The sequence below is a fragment of the Hipposideros armiger genome, unplaced genomic scaffold (assembly GCF_001890085.2).
Source record: "Hipposideros armiger isolate ML-2016 unplaced genomic scaffold, ASM189008v1 scaffold_72, whole genome shotgun sequence".
NCBI classification, from domain to species: domain Eukaryota; kingdom Metazoa; phylum Chordata; class Mammalia; order Chiroptera; family Hipposideridae; genus Hipposideros; species Hipposideros armiger.
Genome location: NW_017731422.1, coordinates 2,117,137 through 2,134,913, shown reverse-complemented (window position 1 = coordinate 2,134,913; position 17,777 = coordinate 2,117,137). Strand labels below are relative to the sequence as shown.

General features: G+C 53.0%; 3 protein-coding genes across 4 annotated transcripts; 1 reads left to right on the top strand and 2 right to left on the bottom strand.

Moving 5' to 3' along the window:
* Positions 1 to 1,526: 1,526 nt before the first annotated feature.
* On the top strand, positions 1,527 to 5,970 carry HSP90AB1 (heat shock protein 90 alpha family class B member 1). The gene is given in 12 exon segments (XM_019642797.1): positions 1,527 to 1,608; positions 1,611 to 1,672; positions 1,985 to 2,191; positions 2,291 to 2,450; positions 2,589 to 2,722; positions 2,846 to 3,154; positions 3,590 to 3,755; positions 3,966 to 4,156; positions 4,284 to 4,431; positions 4,561 to 4,829; positions 5,131 to 5,464; positions 5,585 to 5,970. Coding segments are annotated over 12 exon segments (2,172 nt in total). The 3' UTR covers positions 5,695 to 5,970.
* A 196-nt stretch (positions 5,971 to 6,166) lies between these two features.
* Positions 6,167 to 9,642, bottom strand: SLC35B2 (solute carrier family 35 member B2). Of its 2 annotated transcripts, XM_019642798.1 has the most exons (4): positions 9,498 to 9,642; positions 8,778 to 8,971; positions 8,447 to 8,601; positions 6,167 to 7,714 (listed from the first exon to the last, which is right to left on the bottom strand). In XM_019642798.1, exons 1-4 carry the CDS (start codon positions 9,506 to 9,508, stop codon positions 6,776 to 6,778), a joined length of 1,299 nt encoding a protein of 432 aa, XP_019498343.1. In that variant the 5' UTR covers positions 9,509 to 9,642; the 3' UTR covers positions 6,167 to 6,775. The 2 variants fall into 2 exon arrangements, with proteins under 2 accessions (XP_019498343.1, XP_019498344.1); XM_019642799.1 differs by lacking the exons at positions 8,447 to 8,601; positions 9,498 to 9,642 and having other exon boundaries at positions 8,778 to 8,858.
* Positions 9,643 to 10,770: 1,128 nt separating this feature from the next.
* Positions 10,771 to 17,547, bottom strand: NFKBIE (NFKB inhibitor epsilon). The gene is made up of 6 exons (XM_019642646.1): positions 16,940 to 17,547; positions 14,471 to 14,573; positions 13,550 to 13,772; positions 12,455 to 12,543; positions 12,062 to 12,301; positions 10,771 to 11,358 (listed from the first exon to the last, which is right to left on the bottom strand). The coding sequence occupies exons 1-6, from the start codon at positions 17,305 to 17,307 to the stop codon at positions 11,299 to 11,301; spliced, it is 1,083 nt and encodes a 360-aa protein (XP_019498191.1). The 5' UTR covers positions 17,308 to 17,547; the 3' UTR covers positions 10,771 to 11,298.
* Positions 17,548 to 17,777: the final 230 nt, after the last annotated feature.

Below are 17,777 nucleotides of genomic sequence, written 5' to 3'. Positions count from 1 at the left end.
TGAGTTAACGCTGCGCACGGTTTTCGTGGTGTGCTAGCCGGACGCGGTTCCTGCCCATTTTGCTTTCTAGTACGTGCATCTGTTCCACCTTTAAGGTAAGGCCACACTTTTCTCCTTTAAGCCTTTTCTGCCTTGCGGTGCTTTCGTGCCTCCTTTTCTTTCCAAAACCCACATTTTGTTGTGCTGGGCGGCCTTTGGGATAACACAAATGTTTCGGGGTGGATGGGAGGGGGCTCTCGAATATAGCTTGCTTTCCCTTCTTAGGGAAAGTGCTTAGGTGCTTAGCCAGCGGAGTTTCCCCCGGGCCAAGACTAGCCGTGGCCGAGGTGGGCCGCGGAGTGGGCTTGGGGTAGTGGGTTGCTGCACGTGTTGGCTGCGCCGGCCCGGGACGCTGCCATCTTTGCCCCTCCATTTCCGGACGCGGCTACGGGGCGCTAGAGGGTCCGCAAGGGTGGTGGGTGTGCGCGCTGGGTGTGACTCAGCACAGCCTGGTGCTGGCCTGGCTTTGCCACCTGTCTTATTAGACGCGTTTCTCAAGTCCCTGAGGGTCCGCGGTGAGGAAGGCTTTGGACCCGTACTGGCCCACCGTCCTTCCAGATCTTTCTGCAGTCGCGGTGGGGGAGGAGGGGAAGAGGCGGGCTCTGGAATATTCGTGGGCTCCTAATCCCCCGCCCTTCTCGGAGTGCTGAGATTGTTCTGGAAGCTTCTGGAGCCCGGCGCCCCGCCCTGGTGCTGAATGCTGGAGCGCAGGGAGGCTGCGCGGCGGCACCCGGTTTTCGCGTGGCCCCGGCCGACGCATGTCCGGCAGTGACGAGGGTCGATCCGATAGACCACGGCCACCATCTTAGTTGTGTTTGGCTTGGCCCGGTACTTGAGTCACGTGAGCCGAGGGGTCACGATTGAGCTTTTGTTTTGTGGGGCTTTGTCTAAATAGTCCCACCGCACACACAGACCCGGCGGGTATCCCATCGATCTCGGGTCATCCTTCCCTACCACGTGAGTCAGCAATCCCATGCTCGGTCGAGGTATGAGGTACCTATTGGGGAGGCAGTTTCACTTTATTGCTGTTCAACGTAAAACTGGTGACCTCGGGTTTTTTCCCCTCACCTAGTACTAAAAAAGGTAATAAAACTGTAGCTAGCGATTTCTAAATTTAAACGTGCGTATGAATTACTTAACAATTCTTACTGGAGATACTGGGTTGGGGCCAGTATTCTGCATTTCTAACAAGGTACCAGGTGATGCTGAGGCTGCTGGTGCATGGACCACACAACAGTAGTTTGATCTCCAAAAAACCTGCTTTTCTATTTTGTTGAACGTGTTTGGGGATTCCCGCCTCCCCAAATGGTTTGCGACTAAAGGTACAGCTTGAAATCTTGAAGAAAGTCTCTTGGGGAATGGATAGTACCGAGCTCAAAGCAGCTTGAACCAAATCTCTTTCTGTGTTCACTGATTGGGGTGAACTTGAGGAGTCTTACATTCTGGGCCATCATATTTCTTTGTAATTCTTAACCATTCTTATTTAGATGCCGGAGGAAGTGCACCATGGAGAGGAGGAGGTGGAGACTTTCGCCTTCCAGGCAGAAATTGCCCAACCCATGTCTTTCATACCAATACCTTCTATTCCAACAAAGAAATTTTCCTTCGGGAATTGATCAGTAATGCTTCTGATGTGAGTGCTGTGTGTGGGGGGTGTCTTTGTGACTGTTTTTGTTTGTTTTTAGCACTCCAGAAAAGTGATAAGGGGTGGTTTGGCATTTTTGTGGGGTCTGCTGTTGAAAGGGAATAAACCTGGCGTTCCAAAAAGGTTTGTCTTGCTCTGTGGACAGATGGGATTAGTGTAACTAACTATGTGGCTTTTAAATCTCAACCTGTAATCAGAATTGGGGCTCTTGGGGAGTAAAACATAAAATTGTCTTTTGGATGAAGAGTGAGTTACACTTTTAAGAAAGCAGAAATGTAAAAATGAAATTTTTATTTCTAGGCCTTGGACAAGATACGCTATGAGAGCCTGACTGACCCTTCCAAGTTGGACAGTGGTAAAGAGCTGAAAATTGACATCATCCCCAACCCCCAGGAACGCACCCTCACTCTGGTGGACACTGGCATTGGCATGACCAAAGCTGATCTCATAAATAATCTGGGAACCATTGCCAAGTCTGGTACTAAAGCGTTTATGGAGGCTCTTCAGGTATGTGGTATTTCAGCTAGGCACTTACCATTCGTATTTATCCATGTTCTTTGGCTTGCTGTTGTATTCAAAACTTGACTTTTTAAAATTTTTTGGCAGGCTGGTGCAGACATCTCCATGATTGGACAATTTGGTGTAGGCTTTTATTCTGCCTACCTGGTGGCAGAGAAAGTGGTTGTGATCACAAAGCATAATGATGACGAGCAGTATGCCTGGGAGTCTTCTGCTGGGGGTTCCTTCACTGTACGAGCTGACCATGGTAAGCTGGCTTAACTGTAAAAGTGTCTGGGTTAGAATTCAGGGGAAACTTAAATAGATACCTTGAGTGTTCCACTACAGTTTTGCGTTTAGTTGTTTTTGTGTTTTTTTTTTAACTCCATTGTGATTGACTTTGTAGGTGAGCCCATTGGCCGGGGCACCAAAGTCATCCTCCATCTTAAGGAAGACCAGACAGAGTACTTAGAGGAGAGACGGGTCAAAGAAGTGGTGAAGAAGCACTCTCAGTTCATAGGTTATCCCATCACCCTTTATGTGAGTATAGGCTGGAAACCGTCAGTGCATGATGTTTGCTGCTCTGGAGAACTGCACAGTTCCTGGTTTTATGCTATCCCTGGTATACTGTACTCTGAAACTATTGTCTTTGGTACTTTTCAGTTGGAGAAGGAACGAGAGAAAGAAATCAGTGATGATGAAGCTGAGGAAGAGAAAGGTGAGAAGGAAGAAGAAGATAAAGATGATGATGAGAAGCCCAAAATTGAAGATGTGGGCTCAGATGAGGAGGATGATAGTGCGAAGGATAAGAAAAAGAAAACAAAGAAGATTAAGGAGAAATACATCGACCAGGAGGAACTGAACAAGACGAAGCCCATTTGGACCAGAAACCCTGATGACATCACCCAGGAGGAATATGGAGAGTTCTACAAGAGCCTTACCAATGACTGGGAAGACCACTTGGCAGTCAAGGTGAGAATCTTTGCATGTTGCCTCAGTAGCAGGAACTGGTAGAAGGGTGTTGCTGGTAGTAGACAAATGGAACTTGCCCAACTGGTTGCTAGCTGGGAGTGAAAGCCATGGAGCCACATGAGTTTACTTACTGATGACACTTCCACGGGATAGAGAAATGACATACTTCCCAGTGACCTCAGTTTGTCTTCATGGCAGCCTTACACATCCTGGGCTCTGACTTGATGATTTTCCTTGACTCAAGGATCATTACACAGCTTATATCATTCTAGTTACTTAGGATATTGGGGCTTAATTTTCTCAACAGCTGCGCTGTAGAGGACTGTCGTTAGTGCTTAGGGAAGATCCTTGTTCCAGTTGGATAATTTGGAGTTGGGACTAAAAGCTACCCTTTACCTGGAAGTGCACTATTGATTTATCTTGAATTTCTTTCAGCATTTCTCTGTAGAAGGTCAGTTGGAATTCAGGGCCCTGTTATTCATCCCTCGTCGGGCTCCTTTTGACCTCTTTGAGAACAAGAAAAAGAAGAACAACATCAAACTCTATGTCCGGCGTGTGTTCATCATGGACAGCTGTGATGAGTTGATACCGGAGTATCTCAGTGAGTATCCTCCGTTACAGTCACAAGACTGGAACAGTTGGGTTAAGTCTTGTGAGGCTTTCAGCATTCTCAAGGGAACTAAAGTCTTTATCTTAGATAATTAAAAATTTTCTGTAACATAGCAAATACAGAAGGTTCAGTGAGAAAATGTGTCCTGAATCTGGTTGACCCCTGGCTACCTTTTTCATCTGTGCTCCTGTTTGATCGCAGACTTCATCCGTGGTGTGGTTGACTCTGAGGACCTGCCCTTGAACATCTCCCGAGAAATGCTCCAGCAGAGCAAAATCTTGAAGGTCATTCGTAAAAACATTGTTAAGAAGTGCCTTGAGCTCTTCTCTGAGCTGGCAGAAGACAAGGAGAACTATAAGAAATTCTACGAGGCTTTTTCTAAAAACCTAAAGGTAAGAAGGCAGATGCTTCCTTTCTTAATAATTCTATGGATTTTTTTATTATTTTTTTTTTGCTTTTGTTTAAGAGGATAAGAGATTGTTTCCAAGTAAGATGGTTTTTTCCTTTCCACCCTTAAAGCTTGGAATCCATGAGGACTCGACTAATCGGCGACGCCTTTCTGAGCTGCTGCGCTATCATACTTCCCAGTCTGGAGATGAAATGACTTCTCTTTCAGAATATGTCTCTCGCATGAAAGAGACCCAGAAGTCCATCTATTACATCACTGGTACGTTGCCTAGGTCTGATCAAAGCCTCTTCTTAGAGGTGTAGGGGAGAGGTGGGAACATTCAGGGGTGCCTGGGAATTGGTGGTAAGATGTGTTCTAGTACCTGAGTCACTTTCAATAATCCTACAGGTGAGAGCAAAGAGCAGGTTGCCAACTCTGCTTTTGTGGAGCGAGTACGGAAGCGGGGCTTCGAGGTAGTGTATATGACGGAGCCTATCGATGAGTACTGTGTGCAGCAGCTCAAGGAGTTTGATGGGAAGAGCCTGGTCTCAGTTACCAAGGAGGGCTTGGAGCTCCCTGAGGATGAAGAGGAGAAGAAGAAAATGGAGGAGAGCAAGGCCAAGTTTGAGAACCTTTGCAAACTCATGAAAGAAATCTTGGATAAGAAGGTTGAGAAGGTAAGTGATTCTGGTAGTAGGATCTATTTTATAATAAATGCCTTCAGGGCTGTTTCCCTCAGGATCTTGTGTTGCTACACAATTAGTGGTTTTAAGCAACTTAATGTTATAGAGCCATCTTACCTCTTGCTCTCTCAGCCAGGCAGATTTAAGGTTGCCCTTTTCATAAAGTTTGGCATTGCTTTATGGAAAATGAGGCATTCCTATGAATTTCTTCTGAGAACAACTTAAAATACCATTATTTCTGCCTTAAAGTAGTAATGTGGTTCAATCTAAACTTAAGGTTTTTGGCTGTCCACAGGTGACAATCTCCAATAGGCTTGTGTCTTCACCATGCTGCATTGTGACGAGCACCTATGGCTGGACAGCCAACATGGAGCGGATCATGAAAGCCCAGGCACTTCGGGACAACTCGACGATGGGCTACATGATGGCCAAGAAGCACCTGGAGATCAACCCCGACCACCCCATCGTGGAGACCCTGCGGCAGAAGGCGGAAGCTGACAAGAATGACAAGGCTGTCAAGGACCTTGTGGTGCTGCTGTTTGAAACTGCGCTACTCTCCTCTGGCTTTTCACTTGAAGATCCCCAGACCCACTCCAACCGAATCTACCGCATGATTAAGCTAGGCCTAGGTGAGCATCCCTTCACCAGAGTGTGGCAAGGCAAGGGTGTTGGGAAACTTGTCTCATGGGGACAGATTTGACTTAATGCTATTTGGGTCAAATGTCATGTGACATTCTTTCCATTTTCAGGCATTGATGAAGATGAAGTGACAGCGGAAGAACCCAGTGCTGCTGTTCCTGACGAGATCCCCCCTCTTGAGGGAGATGAGGATGCCTCTCGCATGGAAGAAGTAGATTAGTAGGAGTTCTACCTGCAAATCTTGTGCCCTGTGTATAGTGTCTCCATGGCTCCCCCAGCAGCCCTGAGTGGCCCTGGCCCACCTCGTTTTCTCTGCTGATGTCTAGTGGTTTTTTCCTCTCCTGTCTTTCTGCCTAAGGCAGGATACAAGGGCCTCGAGCCTTCCCTTCCCACATTTGACATTGGGTTTGGAATGTTGTGTCGTGGGGATTTTTTTGTTTGTTTATTTTGTTCTGAAATTAAAGTATGCAAAATAAAGAAGATGCAGTTTTATACAGTTTTGCTCCCTTGTAAAGTGGATAGAATGCTACCTTTGAAGTTTGCTTAGCTTCTCTCCAAATCCTCCCTGCCATCATCCTGAGTACTGGTTATATGGTACATACTAGTAGTACATCAAAAGCAAAGTTCACGGGGCTGTGTAGCAGTTTTAAGTTACAAAACATTGGGTAAAGGTAAATGCAAGTCAACCAAAACACGGGACCAAGCCCACTACAGCATTTTAATTTAATAAAATAAAATTATGAGAGCAGAAAGTTAAACATTTCCAAAGTACCAAAACCTGCAACTGGCTCATTGGAGCAGAGCCTAGGGACCCAGGAGCATAGGGTGGTGGTGCTGGGCAGGGTTCTCCCATCCCCCTCTAGCACCGCACCACCATCTTCCACTTACTCCTAGGAAAGCAGCATTCGGAGCTTACAATACTTGTGCTTTTCTCACCAGAGTAAGAAATGCAGGTCTCTGGAAGTCTAAAAGGGTTGGATATTCAAGATAGGGGACAAGCACAGGTGAGGTGTTGGTGGCAGAGCCAACAGGGCAAGACTTAAGGGAATTTGAGGGGAGAAGCCCCTCCACACTGAGGACTCCTCTTCCCTGGGGCTCAAGAAGCCTGCCTACTAGGGGTTTGGTGACTTAAGGCAAAAGAAGGCTGCCTCCTGGGCTCCCCAACTGCAGAGCTGGTTTGTGATACAGGAAACGCCTGCATTTTGCCCTTGAGCCAGCAGCCTCTGAGGAGTGAACAGTAGGAGAGGAAAATGGTATGGTAGATAGGGCGAGAGGGCCTTCCATGTTGCCCCTTGGATCCCTCAAACTTTCTGCACGGGGGACTCGACAGGCACAGCCTTCTTTCCTCGTTGCTTTAGCCGGCCCCGGGCATAAACTCTAAGCAGGAGGGCAGCAAAGACCACAGCCACCCCCAACCCCCCTACCACAGTGATGGTGTGGCCGTAGAGGAGACAGGACAGGAGAATGGCAAAGGCCTGGCGGAGGGTCATAATGATGGTGAAGACAGCGGCCCCAAACTGTCCAATGGTGTAGAAGATGAAGAGCTGACCACATGCAGAGCAGACAGACAGCAGCAAGGCATGTGCAGCAAACTCACTGTGTCGCCCCATAAAACGGGTCCCCTCCAGGAGAGCCCCCTGCTCTAGCAGAGAGCCCACTGTGAAAAGGCAGGAAAAGAAGTTCACCCCAAACATCATCTGCACCGATGACATCTTATAGGCAAACAGGGCATCCTGCCAGTTTGAGGTGAAGCTGTCGAAGGCGATGTAGCCTGCCAGCAGGATCAGGCCTGCAAGTGTGGTGGCTGGGGAGCTGCGGGGCTCTGGTCCGCTGGACAGCAGAAACATGCTGACCCCAATAGAGATGAGACCTGCTGTCAGGTATTCCCAGTGTTCATAGCTGCGCCTGGACACCAACTTTCCCATCAGCATGACAGGGATCACCTTAGAAGCCTTGGCCAGCACCTGGGTTGGGAAGCTGACAAACTTGAGAGCTTCGTATTGGCACCAGCTGCTAAGCACATTTGACAGGCTGGCAAAGGAGTACCGGTACATTGGTGCCCCATGTCGGGGCTGCTTGCAGAGGAGGCAATAGACGCCAGCCACGATCAGTGCCAGCACTCGGTTCATTAGCACCAGGAACTGTGAGTCTGTGAAGCGTTCACCTGCCCATGTGGCTGTGGCCCCATAGCTGCGGGTCATCACTCTTTCCTGCAGCACTCCCCAAGTCAGGTAAGAAACCTGGGTGGGGGAGGGTGGAAATAGAGAAGATAAGGAAAAAGTGGGCAAAAAGCTCTCAACAACCTCCCTCTTCAGAACGCTACTGAAATGATTTAAAGGACAGCATACGCGTATTTTGGTCCCTCTGTAGTAACGAGAAGTTTCCCCTTCTCTCTCAAGCCTGGATTCACCTCGTAGGGAATCAAGTGTGTGTGCAACAAATGCTTTAGGACTGCCCAGACTCTCTCCACAGTAGGGTATGTTAGAACTGACTTCATCCGAAGTATGTTCTTATTTATTCCCAATTCAGGGGAGGCAAGACTTCTTAGAGATCAGACATCTGTCAGTTCAATAAGGTATATGAGGTGGAACTAGTAATGCCCACCCCAAAATGCTATGAGGTCAGCATCTTAGCGCTCACATGCCCCCCCCCCCTCCTCTCATGTAGTGTGGGGGAAGACTGAATGGCTTCCCCAAACTTTTACCATTAGGTTTACAATATATGAGACATCATTGCAGGGGGGATGTGGAATAGTAGCACAGTATAAATCACAGAAAAGAGGGAAAACAGACATTTCCTCCAACCAACTCTAAGAAGACGGTGGTACAGTGTGCCTCTGGGAGGAGGTGGGCACATAACATACCAACCAGCACACTGTTGGGGCTGGTAGGGTGAAAACTTCGGTTCCACAGTTCCTGACCCCTGGAGCCAACCCAGGAAGAGAAGCAGAGCCCGCCTGCCTGCCCACCTACCTGGAGTCCCACCGCACAGAAGAGCAGCTTCAGGGCCTGCCAAGTGGGAGTGGTCTCTGCAGGCTCTGTCCGGGGAGCCAGGGGAACCTCGTCGGAGGCCTTGGGCTCATTGCCAAACACACAAGCTTTCACCAGGGGGAAGCAGAGACCCCTGCCTGAAGAATGCACACAAGGTCAAGCCCCTGTCTTCCCCCCAGCACTTCATCTTCCCCAGAGCAGCCCGCCCGCCCTGCTATCGGGCCTGCTGTCCTGCCTCCCTTTCCAAGCCACATCCTTGTTTGGACGGCTGGCCAGCACTCTAAATGCGGACCTAGCATACTTCCCCACACACCTGTCTCCAGGTAGTTTTTCCGCCTGAAGTACTGCACCAGCAGGTAGCCAGGTACCATAAAGCTGGCATAGCCAGCAGCATTCACCAAAAAGCGGAAGAACCATAGCTGAGTCCATGACTCCGGAGGGGCTTCGGGGGTCTCCCCACCTGCCCCCAGGGAGAGAAGCGCAGCCAGCACCACCACTGCCCACCACCTGTGGGGACAGCAGACAAAGTATTAGGGTGCAGTTCCTCATCCATTCGGCCCTCCAGAGGGGACCACACTGGAGAAGGGCCCGGAATCGCCTTCCTGCCCCCCTCAGCTGCAGCCCAGCACGGACAAAGAGCCTCTCTCTCTCCTTGGGGGGCCGGCGCCGGCTAGGCAGGGCTCCCTCCCTCCCCGGGGACAGATCCGCCCCTCCAGCCACACAGGTTCCCTCTGTTCCCTTCAGCGCTCGCCGGCTGCTCGGGCTAGAGGCGGCGCCCCCTCCCCCAACCCTGCCCTCTAGGTTCCGAGAACGCCGGGGTTCCCCACCTCCTCCGCCTGACACTCCCAAAGTCCCCCAAGGGGCACAAGCCCACGCTGCGTCCCCAACCTCGCCAGCCCTGCCGGCTCGCGGCAGCGCTCTGCCCGCCCACCGCCCGGCAGCTGGGACCCCACCCGGCCCCCCGGGCTGAGGAGCGACAGTCACGTGGCCCGGGGGCTGGGTCACGTGGGCTTGACGCCCCCAAGCCCCCAACCTGGCATCCATGATCTGGGCTGCGTGGGGCGGAGGGGGGCCGGGGAATGCGGGGCCCCGGGCCGCGCGCTCCCTCCGCTCCCGCTGCCGCCTCCAAAATCAGCCAGCGAGCCAGCGGCTAGCGGAAGTGCCGCGATCTTCCCGCCTCCCTCCCTCCCCGCGGCCGCCCCTATCTCCCCGCCGTCCTCACCCCACCGCCGCGACCACGCAGGGCCACGGGCCGCCGCCGGGCCACAGCGCCCCCGCGCGGCTCGGAGGGACACGTGGCTCGGTGCCTGGGTGCTTGCTTCTCTGGGTAGGGGAGTTAGGGAACCCCCAGCCCCGTGCCTTCCCCTGCTTTGTCATGGCCCTTAGCCTCACAACCAGCCAGGGAGGCACTGGAGATCACTGCCATCTTAGGCACGGGGACATTGAGGTTCTGCGTCGCCAGCACTTTCCCCTTGCTACCGTTTTCTGACAAGAAGATGTGTCTCCCCTTCTTGGCTGGGTCCCCCCCCCCCAACTCCCCATGACCTTTAAGGCTCTGCATGACCTGGCCCCACTCACCCACCCACTGTAGAGCCCCACTGGCCTGTTCTCAGTTCCTCTAATTCACCAATAGCCTTCCTGCAGTGCCCTCCCCCGTCCCTTACTCATCCTTATGTCCAAGTTGAGATGACGCTCAGAGGCCTCCCCTGACCGCTCAACGTATGGCCCTCCACCCACTCCATTGTTCAACTTCCCTCTAGTTTTTCCTTTACAGTACCCATTGCAAGTTGTAGTTAGATATTTACATATTACATGTGAACACACATTTATGATTTTAATGGCTGTCTCACTCACTAGACTATGTGCCCCAAGTAGCCAGAGACTGTGTTGGTTTATTCCCCCACGTTCTTCTTCATCTCAGCATAGGCCTGACCTAACAGGGCCCTCAAACATGTGTGGAATATGAGAAAAAACATAAAAAGCCACAGCTCCCTTGTGTCACCTTACCTAGGCTAGTCCTTTTCCCCAGGTTCCTCCAGATGGCAACCCCCAGGGCAGCGGTGAGGCCTCCTGCCTGTGTCGTATTTCTTTCTCTTCCTCCACCCCTCTGCATTTCCACAGAAAGGTCTGTGCTGGACAGAGCGGCCTGAGGACTGTTAGCCCCCCATACCCTGCCTAGCAAGTTCCTACCCTGCTCAGGTGACAATTTCCTTCTCTTGGCCTCTACCACAAGGTCACAGGGCAGTGCTGTCAAAAAATCCCCAAGGCACACAGACATGAATGTGAGTAAAACAACTCAAGGGGGATAAAACCTTTTAAAAGTCTTTACTGTTTTAGTGTCATGTTATTGAAACTTCCCCTTTCCCAAGGCTCCATTCTGGGCCTTCTGTGTGAAGTCTTTGAACACCAGTGTTTAAGAGTCCTCATAGCAGTGAGATGGAGCCACTCAGGGCCCTGCCTGCTCGTATTTCAGCTTCTCTCCTCATTCAGGAGAGTCCATGTTTTCCTACTGGTTGGCAGTTTCAGGGAGACCCAATGTGGGTAGAAACAAGAGCCCATGCCATCTTCCATAGAGAGAAACAGGCTTCACCCAGGATACCTGGGGTGGGGGTCTTCCAAGAAGCTCCGTCCACCTGGGAAGCGCTTCCTTCCAGGCTGGCTCTCTCTCACTTGCAATCCTTCCTCTCAGCTCAGGACTGTGCTGGCTGGCCTCAGCAGTCCCCATGACACCATAAGGGCACACTGCTGGGGCCCAAGCTGCAGCAACTGTGGCTCCAGCTTCCAGATGGGAAGAGGTGAAGCCTCTAAGGCTCCAGACCCTGCCCTGGCTTCAGTCAGCACAGTAGTGGCTTCCCAGAGATCTTCAGGTCATCGAAGAGCAAAATACTAAAGAGCTGAGAAAGAGAATGGGGAGAAGCACGATCAGAGTCCAGAGGAAAAGGCAGTGGGAAAGGGAATTGGGCCATTTCCTCCCTACAAAATAATAGTTGGATATCAGGGAACAAATCTTCCTACTCATCTCCCAAATAGTGGCCCCTCTGGGCTAGGCAGAGCCCTGAGGACTTAGGCAAACCCTGACTCTAAGATAATACTAGAATACCACAGATAAGAAGGACCAAGGAGGTGATCCAGCCCAAGAGTCTGTTTTTTTGTGGGGGAGAAGGTGGTGGGGGAAGGGTACTCACAAACATTTTGAATATTTTTTTACACTGAACATTTAAAAATGGGAGACTGTACAGAAAATCTAGGTTTCATTTCTCTTAAAAATTTCCCAAGACCTGGGCCCATATTCCTCCTCTACAACTATCTGCTGCAGCTTAATAGTGTGACCCTCAGGAAGAGGCTCTGATTTCCCACAGGCCCTAGTACCCCACTGTCTTATGCCTGGCCTGTTTCACTAATCCACTTTAGCTGCAGGGCTCCTATAGGAGTCCAAGTTTGGGCCCTAGGGCAGAGTCTTGCTCACAGTTGGTGAGTGGCAGAATCTTGGATGGCAGCCTGTGTCCTAACACCTTGGCCCTTTCAGCAATTACTGCGCCTGTCTCTGCTATGGGTATGGGAGGCCCTGGATAGCAGAGCTGAGCGTATGCCTTTTACCTCCTCAGCCAGGTCCTGGGGAGTCTCATCCTCCACATTCCGTAGCAGGGAGTCTGCACCTGCCTTGCACAGAGTGGATGAGATGCTGCTGAGGCCCCGGCCCATCGCAAGGTGCAGGGGTGTGCACCCGTTGAGCATGCGGGCATCTACCCGGGCACCAGCATGGAGTAGGAACTGCACCAGACCCTGCTCCTGGGTCTCCACGGCCAGGTGCAGTGCTGTCTTCCCACTTGTACCCTCCTGGAGGAGAATAAGTATGTCAGTCAACGCCCTGACTGGAAGCATGCTGGGCCTGGGCCCTGGATAAGAAGGTGAGTACCACCATTTCTGACACTGGGAGGGGACCCGGGGCTGGACCAGGTGGTGGGGCAGTGCCCTGATTGGCTGCCTCACCTGTGTGTCAATGTCAGCTCCGTTTTCAAGCAGCAGTTCCAAGAGTGGCTGGTTCCTCTGTAGGGTAGCGATGTGGAGACACGCCAGACCTGGGATGGGGTGAACATGGGGGTTGCTAATCTTCACCTACCAATTCTCTCCCACTCTTCAGGGACCTCCCTACCCTTCAGCCCCAAGGGACCCACTGCCCACTCAATACTTTTGATCATGGGGCTGTTAAAACACAAGCCCGAAAAAACCCCTCAAAAGTCTGAGGGGAAAGGAACTCAAAGTTTCCACCTTTTCAGAGTCATGTTATTGAAACTTTCACGCTTCAGGGGTCAGGTTGCTGAGTGACACCCCCATACACCTACCCTCCCCCAACACACCCCTTCCCCATTCTCTAACTCTAACTCTGCTTGCCTTCAAGCCCGGTCCAAAGCCACCTTCTTCAGATATCTCTGGGATCCTCATGCCCCCAGCCCCTCCCCAGGTCCACTTCCTCCAGTGTGCTTCCCTAGCCTTTTTGCTATCTCCTTTCTGGCCTGGATCCCCCTCTGCTTAGGGAACTAGATTCAGATTCACATCCTTCACCTCCCTCAAGTATCTGCTCCAATGTCCCCTGCTCCGTGAGGCTTTTCCTGACCACCCTATTTAATCATATAATCACATCCCCCACATTCCAGTTCTTCTCTACTCTGCTCTACTTTCTCATAGCACTTACTGACTTGTAACCGACTAAAGAACTCACTTCTTATATTTATTGTCTGTCTCAATCGTTCCTTTTTGTTCACAGATGCAAGCCCAGTCCTAGAATAGTATCTGAAACATAGAGGCCCTCAGTACATTTTTGTTGAATGAATTAATGAGTTCATCTGATCTCTATTAAACTGAGTATCTTGAGGACGAGGTTTAGCTCTCTGTTTAGCCCACAGTAAGTTCTCAGTAAATTCTCAAATTCATTCATTCATTCATTCATTCAGCGAAGATGTACTAAGTACCTATGTGCTTAGAACTGGAGATGCATCAATGGAGAAGCTATGACCCCCTTTCCTGAGAGTGGGGTCCTTGTTTTCTGTGCCCTCCTCATCCCAGGAGCCCTGAGGCTGCCTGTACCTTGCCAGTTTTGCAGCTGGAGGTCCAGGGAGTGAGGTGGTCCTCTGCCTGGCTCTGGCCGCCCCTCCAACAGACAGCGGGCACAGGCTAGATGCTGGCGCTGGCAGGCCACATGCAGAGCTGTGTCACCATGCCGGTCCTGGAGCACCCGGCTGGCTCCCTTCAGCACCAGGGCCCGAACTGTACCTGGCTGGTCCAGATGTACAGCCAGATGGAGTGCTGTCTGCAGGCACAAACAGAGGGTCACAGGGACATACAGCATGTTCCCACCCCTGGAACATGCCTAGTGGGCACAGGAATTGCCAACTGCCGGCACTTTCCTTGAGGGCAGCTTATAGAGGCTGTGGCCCTGGTCTTCCAACGCAACACCACCAAGCCCTTCCCTCTGTCAGGCCCCACCACGTTCTTGGGACCCCAGCTCTGGAGGCAGGATGAGGGAAGCGGCCCTTAGCCCCTGGAGAAAGGACAGGTGGGGGCAAGGTCTACCATCCCACCCCCTAGGGAGAACTCTGTTATCCCCAGAGGCTAAGTGACAGGAGGGGCTGGGGAATAAAGACAGAGGCACCAGGCAGTCTCTACCTGGCATACTCCTCTTTAAGGCCCCATACAGAGGTCACCTCCTGTATTAGCCCTTCCCTGGCTGCTCCCCACAGACACTGGATTCCCACAGCAGCTGGTATGGGTCTCCGTTACAACTCTTGTCACTATGCTGTGAGATTAGGTAATGATGCGAGTACCCTAGCCCAGGTTTGAGCACCCTGTGGGCAGAGGCTTACTCCTGTCTGTATCCTCAGCTTCTAGCCCAGTGTCTGGCATATGGTTTCCTGAGTGAGCAGCCTAAGGACCCTCATGATGTGGCTGCTGGGGATGGCTGTCACAGCAGATATGAGTATCTGGGCACAGCCCACCCTCTCCACCCACCTGGTAAAGGTTGTTCTGAATGTCCAGGACCTCCTGGGGCAGCAAAGCCAGGCAACAGAGCAGCACAGCTGGGGCCTCGTGAATCACTGCCAGGTGGACCAGCCTGGAGGGCACGGGCAGGGTTTAGTGTCAGGACCCAGGCCCAAGAGAATGGGCTGGGGTCCTGGGGTTAAAAGGAACACATCTCTCAGAAGCTACTCATAGGGTAGGTGCAGGAAGTGAGAGTTTGGGCCAAGAAGTGAGGGTTGGTACGGGAAGCCAGAATCCTGGGGGTGGGAGCTCCAAGTTCCCATCTCTGGCTTTCAAGGAGGGCCTTGGCTTAGTGAGAGTGTGGGCAGAATGCTGATGGGCCAAGGTCCTTCCTGTCTAGCCTGCCCACACCCCGCTCCCCTCTGGCCCCAAAGCCCCACCAGGTCAGCTGCAGCTCAAAGCCAAACTGAAAGCTGGCTTTGGTAGTGCAGAGGTGGTGTCCAGGAGCTGCCCCCCCACCACCACCACCACAATGGAGAGGACAGAGAGGGCAGGAATGGGATCACCCCCACCCCGACAACTCAATGTTGCACATGCCAAGGGACAGAAAACAGAAGCTCTTGGATGAGGAGCAAGGAGACAGTGCAACATCCTGTCCCACTGCCCCTTTCAGAGGAATCAAGAGAACCATTCCTTAGCACAGACCTTGTGGGTCTGGCCAGAGCCCTCCACTCTGTGTGTACCTCCTAGGGGAGATCTGTGAAGTGCAGAAAAGACGTGTTTGTTGTTGGACAAAGAGCCTTAACCTAGGGCTAGGGGGGCAGCTGGGAGGGGAAGTTCCAGTCCTGGGGTTTCCCCACATCAGGTGGGGAAAACGAAAGCCAGAGCTGGAGGGTCTAGGCTGGGACAGCTGCCTTGAGGCATACATGAGGTGGGGGTGCTGAGCTAAAAAGCCTGTCTGAGCTGGGGAGGGGGCTGCTCAGGCAGGAGGGGGACAGGCTTGGCGGCAGGCTTGGCGGCAGGCAGGGGGAGAGGCCCAGGAGAGAGTGTCAGCAGCGGGAGGAACCGCTCTGGAAATCCCCTCCGCCAGGACCTGCTCTCTGGGTCACATTCCTGCAGCCACCTCCCTCTCTCCCTCAGTCTCCCCTCCTCCCACTTCCTCTTCCCACTTCCATATGCCCCGCAGCCCAGACACTTCCGAAGGAAGAAAGTGCTCCCTCCTCTCCAGGAACCCCCCTGGGGAATCTTGACACCTCCCCCTGCCCAATCTAGACACAACACCTGTCTTTAATTAGAGGTAAAGCCTGGGCTGAGAGAGAGGCTAACAAAGGAGGGCAGTGCCAGATGTCCCCACTCCCTGGGTCAAAGGTCAGCCATAGGTATTCCTCAGGGAGCACCCAAAATCTTGATTCTGGGCTTGAGGGCTGGTGATCTGGACACAGAGTACAAAAGGCCTGGGATCATTCCTCTTCCACCCACTGGGTCCTGAGGCCTCTGGGTCCCAAAGGCCACCCAGGATTGGGACCCTTGCATCTCCACTAAAGCAGGTCAGGACAGGAACCTCCTTCCAACTCTACACGCCTGTCCCCCTTGTTCAGCATCCCTTATCTGGGACCCCAGCCCCCTCCACTCTGTTTCTCATCCCCAGATCCGAGCCACCCCCTCTCCTAACATTTTCTCTTCTTCCTGAGGAAAAAATCCCCAACTGGCCAGCCCCCCCCTCCCTCTTACTTCAACTGCCACCCAGCTCAGATCCCACCAAGCTCCACCTGGGCCTGGGGGAGGAATGGTGAAGTAAAGGGGTCAGACAGGACAGTGAGGGAGGACTTGGGGGAGCTCAGGAGATGGAAGGTGTAGGTAAGGCTGACTCCAGCCCTCACTTCCCCTTTCTCAGCAGAGAGGAAGTACGCTGAGGCAGCCAGCCGCCTGTCTATCTGCTGGGGCAAGAGTGCCCCAGCCTGGCTCATCCCCTCCTCCTTAGGGCCAGCCTCAGCTCTGCATCCTGGCGGTACCCCCACCCCTTGCTTCCTGGCCCCCACTGGCAACCTGTAACTGGCACCTCTTGTTCCTTGAGACAGGGCCTTCTGAGGTCAGGTGCCAGGAATCCCAGATATTGTGCAAGCAAGGATGCCCTCTCCCCCAGCAGGAAAAAAACTGGACTGGTCAGGGGAATTTTCTCTTCCTAGTGGTGGGTTATTGGTAGGTTTCCAAAATGCTAGCTGGGGCTCCAGGGGCTTGGTAAGGGCCCTGACAGCTCTGCCCACCTCCTAAAGGGAAGGCAGAGAGATAATGCCAGGTCCTCTGGTCTAGGCCCGGCTAGAGTTCAAACATGGGTTGAAAGTTAAGTTTGGAGTTTGGAAGAGAGTCGGGACTGCCCCTTCCAGGGCAGGTGCTTTGAGGGATCCTCGTAGAGGGGGTGCCTGGCCTGTTGCAGCTCCTGGGGAAGCGCCGAGTTAGCATCGGGAAGGGGTGCTGTCTCAGCCTAGCCCCCATACTCACGTGTCTCCGTCCTCTGAGATGTAAGTGAGTGCTTCCAGCTGCTGAGGGCTCAGGGCTCCCGCTGGGGGAAGCGGCGAGCCTGGGGATGGGTTTTCGGTCTCGAGGCTCCCCAGAAAGGTCAGGGGCTCGGTGAGCGATGAGGAGCCATAGGTGGAGTCAGCCCTCTCCCCATCTGTGTCTTCCTTCTCCTGTGGCTCCTTGGCGGTTCCCGGAGGATGGGTCCAGGGCTGGGGGCCTCCGCCGTCAGAGGGCCGAGAGGCTGGGGCGGGGGTGGGCTCGGGCAGGGAGCGTAGAGAGCGTAGAGACTCGATGCCCGAGTCATATTGGGTCTCATCCGACTCGTCCGGCCCCTTCCGCGCCTCCGACATGCCCGCGGCTCCGGCCCGCGGGGGCCAGGTCCGAGCAGGATCCGGCTTTGGGCTCCGCCGCACCGCCTTTCCGGGTTGCAGGTCTGCCTGTGGAACGGGCGCCCGGCCCGAAGTGGCCTCTTTCCGAGGCTGCGGGGGCCCGAGGGTTCGGAGAGAAGTGCAGACTTGGCCGGGAGCGCTGGTGGGGTCCACCGCAGAGGCTACTCTGGGCAGCCTGACTGCCCAGCCTGACGCGCTCTGTCGCCCCGCCCCTTAGGCCCCGCCCCCGACAGGCGCTTCCGGACCGAGGCCCCGCCCTCCGGAATCCCCCTTACCCCGCCCTCTGCGTTGGCTGGGAGTCCGGGGTTACCCGGTCCTGACTCACTTGTGCGTTAATTCACCCATTCATCATTCATTCATACATCCATCGATCCGTTCAATCATTCATTCACTCACTCACTCATTCATTCGTTTCTCCTCCTTCTTCATTC